At 47.3% G+C, this 23163-nt stretch overlaps 1 protein-coding gene across 1 annotated transcript in view; it reads left to right on the forward strand.

Annotated features, from left to right (window-relative positions):
• The first annotated feature begins 2045 nt into the window (after positions 1–2045).
• The window catches only part of PUS7 (pseudouridine synthase 7), a 32462-nt gene continuing 11344 nt past the window's right edge, over positions 2046–23163 (forward strand). The window contains exons 1-9 of the mRNA XM_039913951.1: positions 2046–2134; positions 5935–6388; positions 8317–8401; positions 10596–10697; positions 12100–12244; positions 16754–16771; positions 18180–18291; positions 20950–21027; positions 21738–21866. Coding sequence (XP_039769885.1) covers positions 5967–6388; positions 8317–8401; positions 10596–10697; positions 12100–12244; positions 16754–16771; positions 18180–18291; positions 20950–21027; positions 21738–21866 — 1091 coding nt within the window. The 5' untranslated portion in view covers positions 2046–2134; positions 5935–5966. The remainder of the gene's footprint in view (positions 2135–5934; positions 6389–8316; positions 8402–10595; positions 10698–12099; positions 12245–16753; positions 16772–18179; positions 18292–20949; positions 21028–21737; positions 21867–23163) is intronic.

The raw sequence follows: 23163 nt of genomic DNA on the forward strand, positions 1-23163 counted from the left end.
GATTCCAAAGCCCGTGCTCTTTCCACTGAGCAACGCTGCTTCACCCCTGCACTCAGAATAATGCTTGGCACATAGTAAGTGCTTCCCAGATACCATCACCATCATTATTATTATTAACAGTGTTGGGCCTAGAATAGCTGGGGTAGATGCAGGGTCATCAGGTTGTCCCACGGGAGGCTCACAGGTAATCCCCATTTTACAGAGGAGGGAACTGAGGCCCAGCGAAGTGACTTGCCCACAGTCATGCAGCTGACGAGTGGCAGAGACTGGATTCGAACCCACGACCTCTGACTCCCAAGTCCGGGCTCTTTCCACTGAGCCACACTGCTTCTGAGCCACACGCATAATAATAATGTCACATCATCGCTACGACAATAATGGTATAGCACTTGTGTATAGGTACAGCTATATGTACATATCCGGAATAATACCTATAACAATGCATGCATTTATTCAATAGTATTTATTGAGCGTTTACTCTGTGCAGAACACTGGACTAAGCGCTTGGAATGGACGATTCGGCAACAGAGACCGTCCCCGCGCAACGATGGGCTCACAGTCTAATCGGGGGACACAGACAAAAACAAGACAACATAATCACGATAGAGTCAAGGGGATGTGCACCTCATTAACAAAATAAATAGGGTGATAAAAATATATACAAGTGAGCATTCTTATATTTACTATAACAATGTTATAGGTATTATTATATTTAACATTGTTTAACCATGTTATATTTAACAATGTTTAGGTTTATATTTAACAATGTCATAGGTTACATGTAATAATGTAATGGGTTACATTAATATATTACATTATCTTATTATAGTATGTCCCTAGTGTATGGGAGAAGTCAGCGGGGCTCAGTGGAAAGACCCCAGGTTTAGGAGTCAGAGGTCAGAGACCCGACCTCTCCCCCCTAGGCCACGCTGCTTTTCCCACAAAGAGTTCACAGTCTAAGAGGTCAGGACAATGAATTATTCATTCACTCATTCAATCGTATTTATTGAGCACTTATTGTGTGCAGAGCACTGTACTAAGCGCTTGGAATGTATAATTTGGCAACAGAGACAATCCCTGCCCAACAGTGGGCTCACAGTCTAAAAGAGGGGGAGAGAGTCAGCAGAACAAAACACGTAGTCAGGCATCAATACCACCAAGATAAATAGAATCATAGATAATAATAATAATGATGGCATTTGTTAAGCACTCACTATGTGCAAAGCACTGTTCTATGCGCTGGGGAGATACAAGATCATCAGGTTGTCCCACGTGGAGCTCACAGTCTTCATCCCCCTTTAGCAGATGAGGTAACTGAGGCACAGAGAAGTGAAGTGACTTGCCCAAAGTCACGCAGCTGACTAGGGGCGGAGCTGGGATTCGAACCCATGACTTCCGACTCCCCAGCTCGGGCTCCAGCCACTGAGCCACGCTGATATATATAAAAAGAAATAGAGTAATAGAGAAGGAGTAAATCGAGAATTAATCGATCAGTCCACGGTTTTATCGAGCGCTTCCTATGTGCAGAGCATTGTCCTGAGCGTTTGGGAGAGTTGGTTGACGCAGGCCCAGCCCTCGGTGGAAACGCGCCAAGTAATAATAATCATGTTGGTATTGGTTAAGCGCTTACTACGGGCTGAGCACTGTTCTAAGCGCTGGGGTAGATACAGGGGAATGAGGTTGTCCCAGGTGGGGCTCACAGTCTTCATCCCCATTTTACAGATGAGGGAACTGAGGCCCAGAGAAGTGAAGTGACTGGCCCACAGTCAGCTGTAGGCTGTGAGCCCGTTGTTGAGCAGGGACGGTCTCTATCTTGCCGAATTGGGCTTCCCGAGCGCTTAGTACAGTGCTCTGCACATAGTAAGCGCTCAATAAATACTATTACCTACGACGGAACGAATGAATGAATGGACGGATGAATGAATGAAGCGGGCCGCCGTGGGGCCCAGGCCTGGTGGGGACTGCGGCTGCGCGGAGCCCGGCGCATGCGCCCGGGCGCCGGGGGGGCGGGGCGCGGGCTGCGCGCCGGCCCCACCCCCAGGCCCCGCGGCCGCCGGCTCCCGCGGGCCGTCAGCGCTTCGCTCCGACCCAGCTCCGCCCCGTCGCCGCCGAACCGCCGCTAAAAGCCCCGGCGGTAAGTAGCCCGGGCCTCCCTCACCCATCCGGCCCGGGGTCGCGCCCATCGCGGGAGCGTGGGGGGGGGGGGCGACGGACGCTTCCATCCCTCTCAGTCCGCGTCCCCCCCGGGAGGGGAATGGTACGGTCCGGGGCGCTTGGCGCCGAGCCAGCCGGCGGCGTGGTCCCGGGTCACGTGGTCTGGGCAGGGTCACGGGCTCCGCGGGCGCGCGCCCCGCCGCCTTCCAACCGCCGCCCTTGGGCCTTCGGCATCTCCCCGTTCACTGTGCGCCTCGTGTGCCAGGCCCTGTGCTAAGCGCTGGGCCGGATACAGGCAACTTGAGCCCCTGTCCCACCTTCATCCACCCCGGGGGGATTTATCGAGCGCCGACTGTGCGCAGGGCACTGGGTTAAGCGCTTAGGAGAGCACGGGAGGACGGACACGGCCCTGCCCGCGACGAGCGCACGGTCTAGAGGGGGAGGCCGACGGTCATAATCATGTTGGTATGTGTTAAGCGCTTACTACGTGCAGAGCACTGTCCTAAGCGCTGGGGGAGCCACGGGGGAATCAGGTTGTCCCACCTGGGGCCCACGGGCTTCATCCCCATTTGACAGACGAGGGAACTGAGGCACAGAGAAGTGAAGTGACTTGCCCACAGTCACACAGAAATAAATACATAAATAAGTTATAGATGTAATGTACTCGCCTCCTCCAGGAGGCCTTCCCAGATTGAGCCCTTCCCTCTGCTCCTCCCCCCCTCCCCATTGCCCCTGCCCCCTCCCTCTGCTCCCTTCCCCTCCCCACAGCACTGTGCGTATTTGTATATATTATATTTTTGTTCATGATGTGTCTGTGATTCTATTTATCTTGATGACACTGACACCGGGCTATTTTGTTGTCTTGTCCGCCTCCCCCGTTTAGACTGGGAGCCCGTCGTGGGGCCCTGTCTGTTGCCAAATTGTCCATTCCAATAGACAATAGAAATAGAAAATCAAATGAAAAAGCCTAGCTCTGTCTTTGGGAAACTGTCAAAAGACTGTGATGACAGCAGGTGACAGGCTTCAAACCAAACTTAAGGTCCAGAGGTGTGGGCAGGAATTGTCTCTATTGGTTGCTGAATTACACTGTCCAAGCGCTTAGTACAGTGCTCTGCACAGAGTAAGCGCTCAATAAATGCGGTTGAATGAATGAATCCCTGCCCACAAGAGCTTTACAGTCTAAAGGGGGAGGCAGACTTAAAATCAAATACGGGTCTGTGCATAAGCGCTGTGGGAATGAGGATATTAAAGAGTTTAAAGGGTACAGATCCAGGGCATTAACAATAAGTGCATTACCGATCAAACGGTTGGCTCGGTTCAGCGGGCTAACAGGTGGAATTCTGAGGAGGCTTTGCTCTTGACGACTAGTTGAATTTTGCTTTTATTCTGCTTGAAGAAACCTATTTCTGCCTTGAAGACGTGGCTCAGGGAAGTTTGGCTGTTTCTTAGCTTCCCGGAGGCCTGTTTGGATATGCACTCAATCAGGATATTATAAATCTAGGTTCTGGAATTTCTACCAGGGTTGCTTTGCCATCCTTAGTTGGCTGCTTTGATACCTTTTCCAGTCGCTGACTTTTCAGACCCACTTTGAGAAATTTAAGAAGGGTATATCTCCATTTGGGCTCTCATCTCCAATTAGGTGCATTTAAAGCTCTTCGAGCAAGCAGAAACTCTTAACCGTTGGCATTAAGGCACTCAGTCATCAGCTCTTTCCTTCCTACTTATCACCTCTCCTTCTCCACCCCAGCTCACTCTCTTCATTCCTCAAACTAATTTAACTGCCTCATTCCCTTCTTTCTCCGTCTGCCTCTCGCTCATTCTCACCTTTAGGTCTGGAATTTCCTCCCACCCCATTCCACGACCCAAAGCCACATTGCGATTCCGGAAAGAAGCAGTCAGCAGACATCCTCGCTAGCCAATTCAGAAGACGCTGGCTGGGATTTAGCTAGCCGTATGTCGTCGAAAGATGTCACAGTAGTCTCTGGCCAAATAGTCCACTTTTTGGCACTAAAACATTGCTGAATTTGTGCCAGAGCTGGCCATGGTTGAACCCTGGCACCTGTATACTGAAAGTTTCCTCTCTAATAATTATAATAATAATCATACTTAAGTGCCTACTACGTGCTAAGCACTGGGGTCTCATCTCATCGAGTCGATTCCGACCCATAGCGACACCACGGACACATCTCTCCCACAGCGCCCCGCTATCCATCTGCAATTCTTCCGGTAGTGGATCCAAAGAGTTTTCTTGGTAAAAATCCAGAAGTGGTTTACCGTCGCCGCCTTCCGCACGGTAAACTCGAGTCTCTTCCCTCGACTCTCCCATGCCGCTGCTGCCCAGCGCGGGTGAGCTTTGACTTGTAGCAGACTGCCCAAGCTAGAAATGGAATGGACAAGCCTCCGCTTGACTTTTCCCTCCCGTAGCCGAGACTGGTAGAGTACTGGAAACTCTCCAGGTGAGATCCTGAGAGGGGAAGCACTGGGGTAGGTACAAGTTAATCAGGTTGGACACAGTCCCTTTCCCATATGGAGCTCAGGGTTTTAATCCCCATTTTACAGGTGAGATAACTGAGGCATAGTGAAGTGACTTGCCCAAGGTCACACAACAGATGGCAGAGCCAGGATTAGAACTACATCATCTCACTTGCAGGCCCGTGCCTTTTCCACTAGGACATGCTGCTTCTCGTAACTAGTAACTAGTGGCTTTTGCTGGGCTTCCTTCCCCTCGCCGGCCTAGCCGTTCCTTAGTCATTTACTCGGACAGGGGGCCGGCCTGGTCTAAGCGTTCACTCAGTAGTATTTGATGAATGCCTACTATGTACAGAACCCGGGCCTAAAAACCCTTGAGAGGATAACAAAGCGTCAACTCCGGCCCCCTGGGACTAACTGTCTAATGGAGAAGATCGGTAGAACAGAACTGTTTACACACGGTGGGGAGTAGGGCGAAAAACACAGATGGACTTTTTAAGAGCAGGATTATGGGAAAGGGGTAAATAAATCGTGTATGTCGGTTGAAACATCCATAAGCAATGAGAGTGGCTGTTGGGAGGTTGTTTCCTCACACCCCACCCACCCCTTCCATGCCTCCAAGAAGCGATCTGTGGGAAGCGGAGAATCGTTCATTTCATTTCTGGAGGTGGAGGATATGAAAGAGTAGGAGGATTTGTTGAGGGCCCAGTTGGTGCAGTAGACTATTATAGGCGCTTGGAGAGCACAGAGTAAAGAAATGGCATGTTCTCTGCCACAAGAAGCTTCCACTCTAACGGGAAACGAACATCTGTACGTGCATGCTGATGTGGAGATAAGCTGAGAAAGAGTGTGGCCTAATGGATAGAGCACAGGCCTGGGGGTCAGAAGGACCTGGGTTCTAATGCCGGTTCCACCAGGTGTCTCCTGTGTGATCCCGGGCAAGTCACTTCACTTCTCTGGGCCTCAATTACCTCATCTGGAAAATGGGGATTAGAACCGTGAGCCCCACGTGGGACAGGGACTGTGTCCATCCTGATCAGCTTGCGTCTATCCTACAGTTAGAACCCATGTCTTTCTGACTCTCAGCCCGTGCTCTATCCGCTTAGTGCAGTGCTCTGCTCACAGTAGGCGCTCAGTCAGCACCATAGATTGAAGTAAAAGATGTCTCTACTTAGCAGCAACTGTCTCTGCCTCCGGCCACGGACCTGAACGGATCACCGACCTGACCTTTGCGGTTGCCCACTTCGTCCAGAGCTGATGATCTTTAAAAGCTGGGTTCTTTCTTTTCTTTTTCTGTCCCCTCTTCAAAAGGTTTCCTCAAATGCTGTCTTAGTGCCTTAAACATGGAAACTCCAGAAACGCCACCCATTTCCCTGAAGCGTCGCCTGTCCGCGGAAGATGATGGCCTGGCCCAGGGCGAAGAGGCCAAGCGGCTCAAGGGCCCGGAGAGCTGCCCCCCGAGAGACGCCGCCCGGCCGGAGAAGGCCCCCGAGCGGAATTGCCTCCCGGAGCCTGAGCAGCCTGCCCCTGTGCCCTGCCGGGACCAGAGAGCCAACTCTGAGGCCCGGAACCAGGAAGATGATGGCCAGGAGGAGCAGGAGGAGGACGACGACGACGATGATGATGGGCTGTCGGAGGAGGGCGACGAGCCTGGAGAGGTAGAGAGCTTCGCGGACATGATGAAGCATGGACTGACGGAGCTGGATGTGGGCATCACCAAGTTTGTGAGCAAGCACCAGGGGTTCTCAGGAATCTTAAAGGAAAGGTACGTGCCTGGAGGCGGGGCGTGCCTGGGTTGCCCTGTCTTTAGTCTGTAAATACTTTAGGCTTCAGTCGTCATAGTGTTTAATCATAGTTATGGAGCGCTTATTGTGAATAGAGCATTGTCCTTAAGTGCTTGGGAGAGCACATTACAACAGAGTTGACAGATATGTTCCCTCCCCACAATGAGCGTACAGTCCAGAGGATAATAATAATAATGAGATATAGTAGGTTAGCAATGGCCCATAATAAGGACACAAAGGTGAAAAATGTTATGCATTTGCAAAATCCTCAGTCTTTATTGAGTGCCTGCTATGAGTGGAGGTATTAAGTGTTGGGGGTAAAACCACAGTAGAAGAGCCAGTGACGGTGAGGAGGGAAATGATATCAAGCCTTTCAATTGCCGATAAGACAAATTCTTAGTTTGAAGTACCACTGGGGTCATGTCCCCCGGTAAACTAATAAATGACATCAATTTCAAGCCTCCTGTTCTCAACCTAAGGCATCTGCAGTTAGAACAAATGGCACTTGGAACATTTCTAAATTTTCACCTCACTTCAGCTCAACACCACATCAGTTTCTGCCACGTGGCCTTGGACAAGTCACTTCACTTGTCCATGCCTCAGTTCCCTCGTCTGTAAAATGGGGATTAAGACCATGAGCCCCATGTGGAACAAGCAGGGTTTGTTTCCAACCTGATCAGCTTGTATCTACCCCAGCGCTTAGTGTAGTGCCTGGTATATAGTAAGCGATTAACAAATATTATATATATATATTTATATATTATATATATTTGTATATGTTTATATACAAGTATTGTATGTATAAAATAAGCCTTCTGGGCTTCAGAATTGTAGGCAACAGAGGGGTTGGAGTGGACCACTACAGGAACCCATGGGGAAGTAGAGGAATAATTTTAAAAAGCTTTAATTTGGAGGATAAGTTTGAAGAGGGAAGGAGCGTTTGAGACTTGGGATCCAGAGGGTTGGAAGGGCCACCACGGCGGTTTTATTTTACTTCAGCTGAAGATCCACATAATTGACATCCTTTACGTTGGTTAATTCTGTAAAGGTTAAGGGAATCAGCAAGTGTAAGATGTGAATTTAATGGATGGCAATTATGTGGATCTGTGGGGACTTTATTAAAAAAAAAAAATCACAAGCTACTGGTCAAAACACTGCAGTCCATAGATGGCCAATTTTTTAATTTCTTCAGCTTCCATTTCCATAACGAACTCTTGGCACCAGCCATAAACCCTGATTGCAAACGCTGCACTGAGTTTGGATCACTTTTCTCTCCAGGGAGTTGGGTACCGAAATTACACTTTTGGAGGCCCAGTTTTCGGTTGTAATTGTTACCCAAAGAAAGTGATTTGCTTTACTCTTTATTTTTGACTCAAATAGAATAAACATGTTATAATGATTCTTTTTTACATGTTGCATTACAAGTGCTTTTGTGGACTTTTCAAGGTGCCATTTTCAGACCCATCCTCCAAACCAACCACATGGTTTGTGTTAACCATTTCCTCAGAGAGAAGTCAGAGATGATGGCCGAGAAAATTTATTTGATTGTCTGTTTTCCATTGAGAGGGAAGGCAGGAGATAGTGGACTATTAAGAGCAGTCATAGACTATTTGGTGTGCTTCTTCAGTAAGATTGTCTTCAGCTCGCAACAGTCCTTCCCCAGTCCTTCCCCAAAACTCTGAGGAGCTTTGCAGTGTTAAAATAAGGGTTTTAGAGCTGGAAAATACTGATATCCTAACTGCTGACTGCTAGTATCAAGGAGGCTACAGTACGCCTGGTACCTCTCCAAAATTCCAGAAAGAATGGTCATCAGTCTTTTAATTCTACTACTCCCAAAATGTAATGAAAAGTGTGAAAGAAATCACTATTCGTTGTGGTTTTTTTTAACTACTGGTTTCTTTTTCTTTAGATACTCAGACTTTGTTGTTCATGAAATAGGAAAAGATGGGCGTGTGAGCCATTTGGATGACTTGTCTGTCCCAGTGGATGAGGAGGTAAATTTAAGTTTTCAATCTAAGGCGGAAGTCTCCCCTTCCCCCAGGTCATGCCTAGAATTCCTTAACTCCCATTCTCTCCTAGACCCCCTCCAATCTGGCTTCCGTCCCCTCCACTCTACCGAGACTGCTCTCTCTAAGGTCACCCATGACCTCCTTCTTGCCAAATCCAATGGCTCCTACTCCATTCTGATCCTCCTTGACCTCTCTGCTGCCTTTGACACCGTCGACCATCCCCTCCTCCTCCATACCTTATCTCACCTTGGCTTCACGGACTCTGTCCTCTCCTGGTTCTCCTCTTACCTCTCTGGCCGGTCATTCTCGGTCTCCTTCGCTGGAGCCTCCTCCCCCTCCCATCCTTTAACTGTTGGAGTTCCTCAAGGGTCAGTTCTTGGCCCTCTTCTGTTCTCCATTTACACTCACTCCCTCGGTGAACTCATCCGCTCTCACGGCTTTGACTACCATCTCTACGCAGATGACACGCAGATCTACATCTCCGCCCCTGTCCTCTCCCCCTCCCTTCAGGCTCGCATCTCCTCCTGCCTCCGGGACGTCTCCACCTGGATGTCGGCCCGCCACCTAAAACTCAACATGAGCAAGACTGAGCTCCTCATCTTCCCTCCCAAACCCGGTCCTCTCCCAGACTTCTCTATCACCGTGGATGGCACGACCGTCCTTCCCGTCTCTCAGGCCCGCAATCTCGGTGTCATCCTTGACTCGTCCCTCTCGTTCACCCCACACATCCTATCCGTTACCAAGACCTGCCGGTTTCACCTCTACAATATCGCCAAGATCCGCCCTTTCCTCTCCACCCAAACGGCTACCTTACTATTACGGGCTCTCGTTATATCCCGGCTAGACTACTGTGTCAGCCTTCTCTCTGACCTCCCTTCCTCCTCTCTCGCCCCGCTCCAGTCTATTCTTCACTCCGCTGCCCGGCTCATCTTCCTGCAGAAACGATCTGGGCATGTCACTCCCCTTCTTAAACAACTCCAGTGGTTGCCTATCGACCTCCGCTCCAAACAAAAACTCCTCACTCTAGGCTTCAAGGCTCTCCATCACCTTGCCCCTTCCTACCTCTCCTCCCTTCTCTCTTTCTACCGCCCACCCCGCACGCTCCGCTCCTCTGCCGCCCACCTCCTCGCCGTCCCTCGGTCTCGCCTATCCCGCCGTCGACCCCCGGGTCACGTCCTCCCGCGGTCCTGGAACGCCCTCCCTCTTCACCTCCGCCAAACTGATTCTCTTTCCCTCTTCAAAACCTTACTTAAAAATCACCTCCTCCAAGAGGCGTTCCCAGACTGAGCTCCTCTTCCCCCTCTACTCCCTCTGCCATCCCCCCTTTACCTCTCCGCAGCTAAAGCCTCATTTTCCCCTTTTCCCTCTGCTCCTCCACCTCTCCCTTCCCATCCCCACAGCACTGTACCTGTCCGCTCAACTGTATATATTTTCGTTACCCTATTTATTTTGTTAATGAATTGTACATCGCCTTGATTCTATTTAGTTGCCATTGTTTTTATGAGATGTTCTTCCCCTTGACGCTGTTTAGTGCCATTGTTCTTGTCCGTCCGTCTCCCCCGATTAGACTGTAAGCCCGTCAAACGGCAGGGACTGTCTCTATCTGTTGCCGACTTGTTCATCCCAAGCGCTTAGTACAGTGCTCTGCACATAGTAAGCACTCAATAAATACTATTGAATGAATGAATGAATAGTTTTGCAACTTATAATGCTGTATATTCATCGGTCAATCACTGGTGTTTATTGAGTGCCTACTGTGTGCAGAGCCTGTACTAAGTGCTTGGGAGTGTACAGTCTAACAGTTGATAGCCCCATTCCCTGCCCACAAGGAACTTAGAGTCTAGAGGGGGAGACGGATAATAAAATAAATTACAGACATGTGCTGTGGGGCTGAGGGTGGGATGAATTTTCAAGTGTTTAAAGGGTACAGATCCAAGTAAGTAGCTAATGCAGAAGGGAGAGGGGGTAGGGGAAAAACGGGCTCAATCGGGGAAGGCCTTTTGGAGGAAAAGTGATTTTAATGCGACTTTTCAGGTAGAGAGAATGGTGAACTGTCAGATATAGTGGGGGAGAGGGAGTCCCGGGCCAGAGAGAGGACATGGGGGTGGGGTCGGTGACCAACTGAGGTACAGTAAGTTGGTATTCTATAATTTATGGCCAATTTTTTTTTTTTTTTAAGGATCCTTCAGAAGAAGTATTTACAGTTTTGACAGCTGAGGATAAGCAGCGATTGGAAGAGCTTCAACTTTTTAAGAATAAGGAAGCCAGTGTGGCTATTGAGGTAGAGATGTCTCCTTGTTGGCTTCAGAACCCTGGTGGTGGTGAATGAGAGGTTTAAAGGCAGATGTCAAAATTAGGTGGTTTTACAGTATTTTATCTCTAAGAGAATTATGCTGATAAGTCACCAGTTGTGGGGTTTTTGAATTTTCAAATTATTGGGCTGTTTTGGTGTGAATTCATAGGGCTTAAAGGGATTGCAGATCTGGGAGAAAAATTTTGAGGGCGGGAAGGCTGACTTTATTGTAGGAGAAAAAAATCAAAAGATAAGACTTAGGAAGGCATTCTCTTTTTTCCCCAAGGAAAAAAGCAAACATCGACCCTGAGGTCATTTCTTTATGAGACTGACGTCATCTAGAGGACAGTATCAATCAGTTGCATCAGCCATATGTACTGAGTGCTTACTGTGTGCAGAGCACTGTGGCATTAGTGAGCGGTGTTAACAGGATGGGCTGAGTCTTCGGAGTCTTTCACTAGCAGACTGACCTTGGTAATAATAATAAGTAGACGGTGAACTCGTTCATTACTACTCAAGAGTCTTCCCAGCAGGCAGGGAATCGCCATTCATTACCCCTCTGCTCTCTTTTATGTTTTAGTGTTTTTTTTTAACCAAAGCAATTTGTAATGGAGATTGTGGCTCATAAGTAGGACGAAAATAATAACTGTGGTATTGGTTAAGAGCTTGCTCTCTGCTAAGCGCTTGGTGTAGATACAGGATAGGTAGATCAGAGCCAGTCTCTGTCCCACAAGGGGCTCATGATTTAAAAGGGAGGCAGAGCAGACATTTTTCTCTCCATTATTCAGATGAGGACATGGAGGCACAGAGAACGTGAGTGACTTAGCTGACAGAGCTAGGCTTAGGACCTGTGTCTCTTGACTCCCAGACTGTCGCTCTCTCCACTAGGCACCAAAATTGTGAAATGAAACGTGGCGCCCTTGTCAGGCGGGGTTAAAGGACCCTAATACCTTCCTTCTTCAGAAGGGACTATGGACGCTCCCTCCCTGAGAGTTGGTCATCTTCTGTAGAAACCACCTTCCAAAGCTGCCAGGGGAACCTGAGTTCCAAGAAGGAGGGCCATGTGATGTCCAGACTAGAAAACAAGCTTCGGGAAAGTCGAGATTGAACATGTCCTCCATTCATTCAGTCCTATTTATTGAGCACTTTGTGTGTGCAAAGCACTGTACTAAGCCCTTGGGAGAGTACAGTATAACAATAAGCAGACACATTCCCACAACGAGCTTACAGTCTAGAGAGGGAGACGGACATTAATATAAATAAATTGTAGATATGTACTTAAATGCTGTAGGGCTGGGAAGGGTGGTTAATATCCAGATGTGGAACTAAGTGGTAGCCAGTGAAATGTTAGAATAAAATACCATTCTTCAAATATGTATTTTTTCCATAGGTTGTTGAAGACACGAAAGAAAAGAGAACCGTTATCCACCAAGCTGTGAAGTCCTTGTTTCCAGGATTGGAGACAAAAACGGAGGATAGAGAAGGGAAAAAGTACATCGTGGCTTACCATGCAGCCGGGCGGAAAGCATTGGCAAGTGAGTTTGGATAGGGGAACCCTGGCGTTCCTGCTCTCTGGGCAGCAGCACCAGTTATTAATAATAATAATAATTAAAATTATGGTATTTGTTAAGCACTTACTATGTGCCAACCACTGTTCTAAGTGCTGAAATAGATTCAAGTTAACTAGGTCCTTTCCCACATGGGGCTCCCACTCATATCCCCATTGTACAGTTGAGGTAACTGAGGCCCAGAGAAGTGAAGCAGCTCACCCAAGGTCACACCACAGGCAAGTGACGGAGCTGGGGTTGGAACCCACACGAGTGCAGAAAAAAGGCAAATGCTAGAAAGAAACGGAAATAGAACGATTCAAGAGGTAAAGATGAAGCCGGAAGCTGTCGTCTTTTCTAAGGGGCAGCGTGTCCTCCTAGTTTGGCAATCTCACCCTTAGCGGAATTGGCTAATGCGGTCTTTTTGGAGGAATCAATAAGGTTGGAAACTTGTAAGGCTGAATATACAATCGGAAATGGACTTACTGACCTGCGATCCGCCCACCTAGGATTCGGCTCTGTTGGTGACAGCCTTCTCTCCTCGGAAATCTTGCGTTTCTCCTTGCCTTCCAAACAGCTCCACATGAGGCACATTAAGCTGAACCCCTCAACTTCCTTCTCCGCTTCCTTTGTCTCCATCCCAACTGCCCCCACCCAAGTTCAGTCTCCTGTCACCTCAATTAGACTGTAAACTTACTGTGGGCGGGGACCATGTCTACCAGCTCTGGGAGAGCTCAGTACAGTGCTCTGCACACAGGAAGTGCTCAGTGAGTATCATTGATCGCTCCCCTCTTTGAAACCTGCCAGTGACTGCCCATTTGCCACCTCAGCAAGCAAAAATTCCTCACCAGCCCGCCTGAACTTCCCCGCGTACTTTCCTCTCTCCTCCCCACCATGCTCTTTGCGCCTATCAAGTAATAATAGTAATGGTGGTGATATCTGTTGATCACTTACTATGGGCCACGTGCTACTGAACTAAACTCGGGGGCAGATGCAAGTTAAATGATGAATGAGGATCAAACAGTCTCACCATCACTTCTCCCTCCTTTGATTCCTTGATCCGGCCCTCTCCCCTCACCCAGTTTGGAACTGCCCCCTCGAATATGCTAGATTACAGCTCTCCCCCACTTCAAAGCCCCTCTGTCATCCCATCCTCTCCAGGAGGAATTTGACAATCGATTTTCTTCTCCCATCTGCCACCTCAACATTTATGTGTGCAGCAATTTAGGTATTCCACTGTTGCAGGGTTTTGTCTTGTTTTATTTTGTCGTCTCCGATCTATAGCGATACTTTGGACACATCTCTCCCAGAACGCCCCACCTCTATCTGCAGTCCTTCTGGTAGTGGATCCATAGAGTTTTCTTGGTGAAAAAATGGAAGTGGTTTTCCGTTGCCTCCTTCCACGCGGTAAACCTGAGTCTCTGCCCTCGCCTTTCTCCCATGTCGCTGCTGCCCAGAACAGGGGAGTCTCGACTTGAGGCAGATTGCCATCCACTCACTACCCACTGGCCAAGCTAGGAATGGAATGGGTAGGCCTCTGTTTAACTCTCCCTCCCTTAGTCGAGACTGGTAGGATATTGAAAACTCTCCAGGTGCGACCCTCACTCACTCATCTATCTTTCTCCTCTTTTTTTTTTTCTGCCTCTTAACTGTAAATGATTTTGTGTCTGAAAGCTCCTTGGGGGCAGGGATTGGGTCTTATCTTTAATGTACTCTCTCAAGCACGTAGAACAGTGCTCTACGCACAATAGGTGCTCAAAAAATACTCTAGATTTGTTGGACTCATTGTCCATCGGTCCTCAAGGTTAAGAACAGACTATTTGAGATCCTTAGCTTTCCCTACAGGGGCCCGCTTATAAACTGCTCATTATGAATTTATCCAACTTCCTCCCGTACCTCCGGTGATGTTTTTGCTCCGAATAACTTTTGTTTTAAATCTTTTTTGTTTTAAAGCCTTGTGCAGTGGAGAAATTGGCCCAAAATGACGTGTGCCTTGACGTTTTTAGACTTGGGGGCCCCTCCCCGAGGAATAGGGACCATGTCTGGTTTCCCCCGCTGTGAATTTTCTCCCAGCACTTAGTACAGTGGTCTACACACAGTAAGGGCTTAAATGACATCACTACTATAGTAATACGGCGTCGAGCAGGCCCTTTCTCGTCTACACTGAGAAATTGATTTTACATGTTGGCATAATGGGTCCCAAACTACAAAATCTAGGAAACAGAACGTGTGTAAGGGGCTAAATCTTTTAGGAATTGCTCCTGGAATAGACTGGTATAAGCTCCTCTTGGTCAGGGATCATCTATTCCTACCCTATTGTATTCTCCCAGGCACTTAGTTCAGTGCTCTGTGCACAGTAAACACTTAATAAATGCCATTGATTGTAAGGAGAAGAAGTAGTTTACTGACAGGGTTACACAGTCACAATAGCAGTGTGCACCCGAACAGCTTTCGTCTTAATCTCTACTTTGGGGTCTGGTTCACTTGAAGTGATAGCTCATGGGATGATAAAGCGCTGCGTCTTCTTGACGTGTTCACTTGTTCCCTCGACCCCCAGAAGCACCCCCGACCCTCGGAAAATGACTCCCAAGGGAGGACAGGAGGAATTTCCTATTCAGTGCAAACTGAGCACAAGGCCCCAAACATTGGGGTTTTACAGCTGGTTGGCTGAGACAAGCTTAACTTCTGAAAAACCCCTGCACTCCTTCCACTTCTGATACTCTATGGTACACGAAGAGCAAGGGAAACGAGTTGATGTTGAAAGACGGCGGCCAAGTGACTACATTTTCACTAGTACAGATTTTCCACATGTCGTAAAGCCATCACCCAAATGTGCATGTCACTTGATTGCATGTTCCGTGCACGCAGTCGGTAATAGAGTCTGCATGTTTATAAGCACCATACCTAATTTCCCAATGAGCCTTGTTTTCCCCTGAGTATAACGGTTGCTTCTCTGCCACACCATTCCATAGCTGCATTCGTTTCTCACCATTCTTGCAGCAGAGCAAGAATAGTGAACCAAAACACTTGAAAGGAACAGTGGGAACCAAAAGTTTGGTGGGTTTTTAATCAATGAAGAGACTTTAAGGTATGGAGTTTTCTGGTTTCAGTTATCCAGGGTAAATGAAACTATTTTGGAGTAGCATTTGACTTCAGGTCCTTAAACCTTTTACCCTAAACGAGTGTTGAGGCCCACTTGTAAAATGAGTGTAGGGAAAATGGAATTTTAAAGGCCGAGTATACCAGGCATGTTTTTCTGGCAATAATCAATCCATCGGTGGCATATATTGAGTGCTTACTATGTGGAAAGCACTGTATTAAGCACTTGGATGAGTACAGCAGAGTTGGTGGACATTCCCTGCCCACAGGGAGCTTACAGACATTAAAAAAAGAAAAATTATTGTTATGTACAGAAGTACTGTGGGGCTGAGGGAGGGGTGAATCTCAAGTGCTCTAAAGAGGACCGATCCAAATGAATAGACTGGACAGAAGGGAGAGGGAGTAGGTGGAAAGAGGACTAAACCAGGGAAGGCCTCTTGGAGAAGATGTGATTGTACTAAGGTTTTGAAGGTGGGGAGAGTGGTGGTCTGTCGTGTGAGGAGGGGAAGGGAGTTCCAGGCCAGAGGGAGGACACGGGCAAAGGGTCAGCGGCCAGGTGGTTGAGATTGAAGTGCAGTGAGTAGGTTAGTGTTGGAGGAGTGAAACGTGCAGGCCCGATTGTAGGAAATTAGCGAGGTAAATTAGGGGGTGAGCTGTTTGAGTGCTTTAAAGCAGGGCTAAGGAATATCCGTTTGATGCGGAGTTGGATGGCAACCTCTGGAGGTTCTTGAGTGGGCAGACAGTGGAGAACTGAATACCTCGTTTAGAAAAATGATCCGAGCAGCAGAGTGAAGTAGGGACTGGATGCAGGAAGCAAGGAGCTCCGCGAGGAGGCTGATGTAGTAATCCAGGTGGGTTATAAGTGATAATAATTGTATTTTTTATGTGTTTATGGACACAGTCCCTCTCCCACGTGGAGTTCACAGTATAAGGTAGGTGGGGGGAAGACAGGTAACTTAATCCCCATTTTGTGGAAGAAGAAAACAGGTGCAGGGACTTGTCCAAGGTCACACAGTAGACAAATGGCAGACAAGGAAGTAATCAGTAAGTCAGTGATGCGCTGTAGAATTTTAGAATGATGATAGAAAGCGAAAGGGCCTCAGACGGTCAATCAAGTCAACCCTATGTCTCTCGTGAGGTTGGTTGTTCTTCAAGTTTTTTTCCCCCCATACATTTTTCCCCCCATACATTCCACTGTTTGCCGCTGCACGGTTCCACTGCGTAATTGTCTAAATTGCTCTTAACCCTCTCCATAACTATTAGGCATCAGGGAAGTGTACAGCAGCCGAAACTTATCATACAGTCCTAACTTCTGCATGTTCACCTCTAAAGCCCTTCAGTGTTTTCTCTAAATTAAACATTGCTCTCTTATGCTCTTTACGCTATGCATTTGGACAGAGGTCAGAACTGCGACAGGTAAGAGCTGTTGAAATCTCACGTAGGTAAAAATGAAACGCCAGGGATGCAGGCACGCTAAATGTGCAAAGAGCTGAAATGCTGTGCATCGTTCACATACGTAGGCAGTGCCGTGAGCAGCATTGCTTGAAAGAAAGCTACTTAAAGAGGCTGTTTTTCATTCCCTTCTTAGTTTTTTCAGGTGATCCACGGCCATGAACTTGAGAGTAAATGGTGTGAAATTGACCCCTGGGAATGGCTGAAGGGAAGGGTGTGGGGAAAATGACCTATATTATTTCCCTATGGTTTTGGTGCAAGGAAGACTTTTTGACCCAGGTGGGTCTGTCTTTAATAGGTAGAGCACTTTACCTGCCCCTCTCTGAATTCATCTATTCTTTTTTCGTAAACTGGTGCCAGTAACCTGTTAAATGGCAATGTTTTTCAAAAGCCTTTTGTACTCTCTCTCTCTCTCTCTGAGGGTTCTGACTTTAGCCTATAGCCAGTGTGTCTTACTCATGTAAGAATAAACAAATGGCTTGTTTTCATGTATGTATATCCTTTTTGTTGTTATGAAGTAAGAGAATTGCTGGGACTGCTTGTTCACATTGTTTCTAAAGCTCAAGGGTTTTGTCACGTGTTAGAGATTAGGTGTTGAGCTACTTTGGAGTATTTGTGTATTAATATTGGAGTATATATAGGAATGTTAACCACACACATTTCCCAAATCCAAACTTTGCTCATCTGGAATCCTGGACATTAGGCCTCTCATCAGGCCAAATTAGCCTTCATGATGTTGGATTAAATCAGTTACCTAGAAATTTTTCGTATCTGGACTGACTCCAGGCAATTGCATTGGGAATAATTGAGTTTTTCCTATGTTTCTAGGAAAAAGTTACCATTCATTCAAAGAACAAAGTCATCCAAACTTACTGTTTTGACAGATTTCATTTCCCACCTTTCTGACTTTCTTGAGATCCAAATGGTGGTCAGTTTTTTTCTCTGAAGCAAGGCACATCCCAGAATTTTCTAATATTCTGATTTTGGGGGGGGAAGCAGGGAGGGAGGAACTAGGAATTTCAACATGAAAGTTCCCTTTCCCTTGCAAACAGGTCACTGAAATTTCTTCAGTCCCAAAGTCCTCCTTTCCTAGTTCTGCAAGGCATCTGTTGGTAGTTGTGAAAACCAACAACACAGTGGGCGTGAGGAAGGGATTTTTGCCGTGGGTCTCAAGCTGTTTTCTTAAGCAGGTTCCAGAGTCATCAACAGATAAAGTCCAGCATCCAATTCTGATTACATTTTGTCAGTGGAATCCAATTTTTCACTTAGGAATTGCAGTATCTTAAGCTCTACTTTTTCACAAAGAGAAAAATGCCAAACCACGTCATTTTGAAATCCTGTATGAATCTAAATTTTGTGTTTGCTTTTCAAGATCCAAGAAAACATTCTTGGCCGAAATCTAGGGGAAGTTACTGCCATTTTGTATTGTACAAGGAAAATAAGGACACCATGGATGCTATTAATGTATTATCCAAATTTTTAAGGTCAGTATTTTTGGTATTAATTGATATTTCTGCCTTGCCGATAATAGAAATTTAAGACTCCTTCTCCACAACCATTTATTTGGAAGATTTTAATTGTAGAACCTGTAGGGATTTTGTTCTCTTCTGCAGATTCTTTACTTTTTTTGCATTTCATAAGAAAGGAATTCTAATAACAGTAATGATGGTTCTGGTGAAGCACTTACAATGGGCTAAGCACTGTACCGAGTGCTGGGATAAATACAGCCCCTGTCCCACATGGGAATCGCAGTCTAAGTAGGAGGGATTGTGGGCATTTTACATTTTACAGATGAGATATCCGAGGCGCAGAGAAGTGAAGTGACTTGCCCGAGATCACACGTCAGACAAGCGGCAGAGCCAGGATTAGAATCCAGGTCCTCTCAATCCCAGACCCGTGCTCTCTCCCCAAGGCCACACTGCTGCTAATTCTGAATTCTTAGTCCACTGTGATGAGTGGTTGTCAAAAAGGGCATTGCTAGGGTTGCAAAGGATAAATTTTTCCTACTCTCTGTACATTAGAGAATACAGAGACTGAGAACTGGAAGGGGGCTCTCAGATAAGGATTTCATCTTTCTTTAGAAGCCATCCCTGTGATATAAGTACATTACCTAAAATAGTACCCCTTCACACACCTCCCCTTCACGTGTCTTCTTTTTTTTTCCCCTCTGTGGTATTTAAGTGCAGCTGTGCCCTGGAGATCAGAATCAAAGTAACTCTGTGAATCTATCCACCCAAAGCCTCCAGTGGAGTTTTTCTGGTTTTTGTTTTGGGGTTTTTTTTAAAATGGTATTTATTAAGTGCTTACTATGTGTCAGGCACTGTGTCAGGGTAAATTCAGGACAATCAAGTTGGAAACAGTCCCAAGTCCCACGTGGGGCTCAGAGTCTTAACTCCTATTTTACAGATGAGGGAACTGAGCCAAAAGAGGTGAAGCAACTTGCCCAAGGTTATCCAGCAGAGAAGCGGCAGAGTCAGGATTAGAACCCGGGTCCTGGCTTTCAGGCCCGTGCTCTATCCACCGGGTCACACTGCTTCTTCCTCCCTCCCCCCGACTCAGTCCAAGTCCCCTCCCTTTCCAGCCCCAAACTCATTTCCACTCCAATGCAGAAGTTCCAGAGCTGACCGTGGCAGAGTGGAGAGCCTTAGTAGCAGCAGAGCAGGTGACTCTTATGCGTCTTATATTTCCTGCTCCATTCACATCACGTCTCGCAGATAAAGACCTCCTCCCGGCTCTGCTCTCCTTCCCGTAATTTGGCCTTGTTGTCTAAATGGCAGTGTGCCCTGCGAGGCTCTGAAGTATTGAACCCAATCCACCTCGGTTTTAATAGCCAACTTTTGGCCTCTTGTCCAGTCTTGCGATCCAGGGAAGGTGGTTGTTTATTTTTACTTCAAAATTCTCTGAATTTTTAGCCCTAACGTCGCCATCGCCCCCCCCACTATTTTCTACAGCGTGAGGAACCTTATTTGGCTCTGTTAAATGAAAAGCCCCCATTGACTATTTGAGTGACCTAAGTGTGAAATCTCTGTATTTTGGGGCAGGGACTTTTCAGACCAACCGCAGCCATGGTTATCAAAGCGAGCCCATTCTGGATTGGCATTTTTCATTTGGGGGAGCTGAGTGGCTTTGAAATTGGAAACTGGGTAAACTGTATGTAAAGTACAGCAGCCTAATGAAATAAGAGGTGAGATGGGGGTAAAACATGATAGAAGCTCAGATGAAGGCCTCTGAGAACTTCCTGAGCAGAAGGTTACTTGTCTGAGTGAGGACTTGAGAGGCAAATCGATATTTGAGGGTCGAGAGGAGGTACATTTAAACCGAGGCTAATTTGAATAGGGAAAGTGGGCACGACTTTCCAGCCGTCCACTGACAGTAGATTCTCCTGTCGATACATTACATTATGTACTTAGTTTCAGGTACAGGTTTGTACTCGAGCTTACTTTAGGGTATTTATGCTTTGCTCACAGCCATTTCTTCTGCTGTCGCACCGTGTTCTCTCCGGACAGACCTGCTTTGTCGGAACGGCATTCTCTAATTCCCCAACAGAGTGCTATCCAAAAAATGAAGGGAAAACCCACACTGCAGGAGGACAGACTCGATCTGAAACCTTTGTTGTGAATTTTGATCAATGGAATCATTGAACAGTGGCAGTGGATGTCGGAGGGGACATTTACTCCCATGGAAAGATCTAATTTTCCTGTGGAATACAGATTCACAGTTGAGTTATTCCACTTGGAGCAGCTGTCCCGGGGCTTTTGACTAATAATAACAGTAATGGTATTTAAGCACTTACTGTGTGCCAGGCACTGTGCTAAGCTCTGGGATGGATACAGGCAAATGGAGTTGGACCCAATCCCTGTCCTATGTGGGGCTTACATTCTCAATCCCCATTTTACAAATAACTGAGGCCCAGAGAAGTGAAGTGACACGCTCAAGGTCACACAAGAGCTAAGTGGCAGAGCCGGAATTAGAACCCAGGACCTTCTGACTCCCAGGTACATGCTCTATCCTCTGCACCGTGCCGCTCCTGTCGTTTGCCCCTCAGAAAATACTTCATTTTTTCTCCCTTCCTTGCTGGTTTGTCATTTAATTTTGGGGTTGTCATTTGATTGCCATAATTCTTTTTTCTTGTGTCTCCTCAGGGTTACGCCTAACATATTTTCCTACATGGGGACCAAAGATAAAAGGGCTATTACCGTTCAGGAGATTGCAGTTCTCAAGTAAGTGGCACACCCCGTTGTTTTGTCAGGTTTCCTGGAACTGGTCTCCTGGAGTCAAGCTTCCAGTTTCTGGTGTGTTGGATTTGAAGTCTGCCCCGTGGTGAGGCCCGAGGAGCGGCAAGACTTAGGGGCTTTCTACTCCACAGTGACTTGCTTAGGACTGGGGCCACCTGCTTGGCTACGTAGAGCTTTTCCAAATCTGTTGGGCATTCCGGTCTCTCCCCTCCACCTCTAATTTTGGAATGCTGGACTCTTCCTCTCTTTCCTCCCCAAATATCCCCTTTAATTCCAGACCCACAGGAATGCTGGGATCTTCCTCCCTCACTTTCCACTGCCGAGACGCTCAGGTTTCATTCTGCATTATCTCAGGGCTCACTCCAGGGACCACTCAGAGCAGCCATTTCAGCTGCTTTGCTTCCCCCCTGCCATCCCAAACAATCGATCATATTTATTGAGTCCTTACTGCATGCAGAGCTCTGTACTAAGTGCTTGGGAGAGTACAATATAAAAATAGACACATTACCTGCCCACAATGAGCTTTAATGTCTAGAAGGGGTGCAGCCGTTAAATAAATCACCAGTGATTAATTTATTCTACTTTTATTGCTTACTCCCAGCTCAGTACTCTGCACACAGTAGGAACTCACTAAATGCTGTTGACTGAATGTCTGTAGGTTGACATGTCTCTTCCTTGCATCTCTCCCTGTTTAGAATAACTGCACAGAGACTTGCCCACTTGAACAAGTGTCTAATGAACTTCAAGCTTGGAAACTTCAGCTATCAGAAGAGCCCTCTGAAATTGGGCGAACTCCAGGGCAATCATTTCACTGTGGTTCTCAGGTGGGAAATGGAAATGTGAGAGGAGCGGGTGGGTAGGAAAAGTTTGGGAGTCCAGGGGTGAGAAAGAATGGGGGAGGCAGAAGGCAAGGTGAAAGGAGACGATGGGAAACTCTGTTCTTGGTAGAGCCATTTAAGGGCCTCCCTCGGTGTGATTTGTTTGTATACACCCCAGTGCTTAGTACAGTGCCTGGCACAGAGTAAGTGCTTAACAAATGCCATTATTATTATTATAGGTGCACTGTCAGTCACCCAGTGTCTTGCTGTGGTTCCCTAGAATGGGGCTCAGTAGCAAGCGTCCACCCATCAGTGTGCTGGTTCCAGTCATTTAACGAGCCTTGAGAAGCAGCGTGGCCTGTGGATAGACCCCAGACCGGGGCGTCGGAAGGACCCGGGTTCTAATCCTGACTATGCCACTTGTCTGCTGGGAGGCCTTGGTCAAGTCACTTCACTTCTCTGGGCTTCAGTTATCTCATATGGAAAATGGAGGATAAGACTATGAGCCCCATCTGGGACAGGGAACATTTCCAACCCAATTAGCTTGTATGTACCTCGGCACTTAGTAGAGTGCCTGGCACATAGGAAGCGCTTAACAAACATCATAAAAAGGGAGGTTGGGGGGTAGGGACCACCGATGGGTCAGCATAGGGTTTCTGCCCCTGAGGATGGCTCCCACCTTAGCAAGTACACGGCAGTGCTTCCCGTTTGTGTGCTTTTGTGTGTAATCTCATGTAATCTCACAGAGTCCTCACAGAGTCCTCACAGAGACAACTGCACTCCTGTGCCACTCCCCTCCCCTCACCCAGCTGAGTCCTATGCTTAGAACTGCTGGCTCTCGTAATAATAATAATATAATTATATATAATATGTAATACTCACTGTGGTATTGGCTAAGCACTTACTATGTGCCAAGCACTATTAAGTGCCAAGGGAGATACAGGGAAATTGGGTTGGACACAGTCCTTGTCCCATATGGGGCTCACAGTCTCAATCTCCATTTTCCAGATGAGGTAACTGAGGCCCAGAGAAGCGAAGTGACTTGCTCAAAGTCACCCAGCAGACAAGGGGAAGAGTCAGGATTAGAACCCATTACCTTCTATCTCCCAGACTGATGCTGTATCCACTAGGCCATGCGGCTCTCTTGTCGATCAGGCTGTGTCCCAGGTATCTGGCCTCGTTTCCTGCTACTACGGCGGAGATGCCCGTGAAGGCAGGTCGTGGGTGGGGCGGAACAGTTCCCCTGCCGCTCCACAGGGTGGCATTGGGAAACTCTTTAAAGGAAAAAAGCATCTTTTCCCAC

This window comes from Ornithorhynchus anatinus, chromosome 13, assembly GCF_004115215.2.
Source record: "Ornithorhynchus anatinus isolate Pmale09 chromosome 13, mOrnAna1.pri.v4, whole genome shotgun sequence".
Lineage (NCBI taxonomy): Eukaryota > Metazoa > Chordata > Mammalia > Monotremata > Ornithorhynchidae > Ornithorhynchus > Ornithorhynchus anatinus.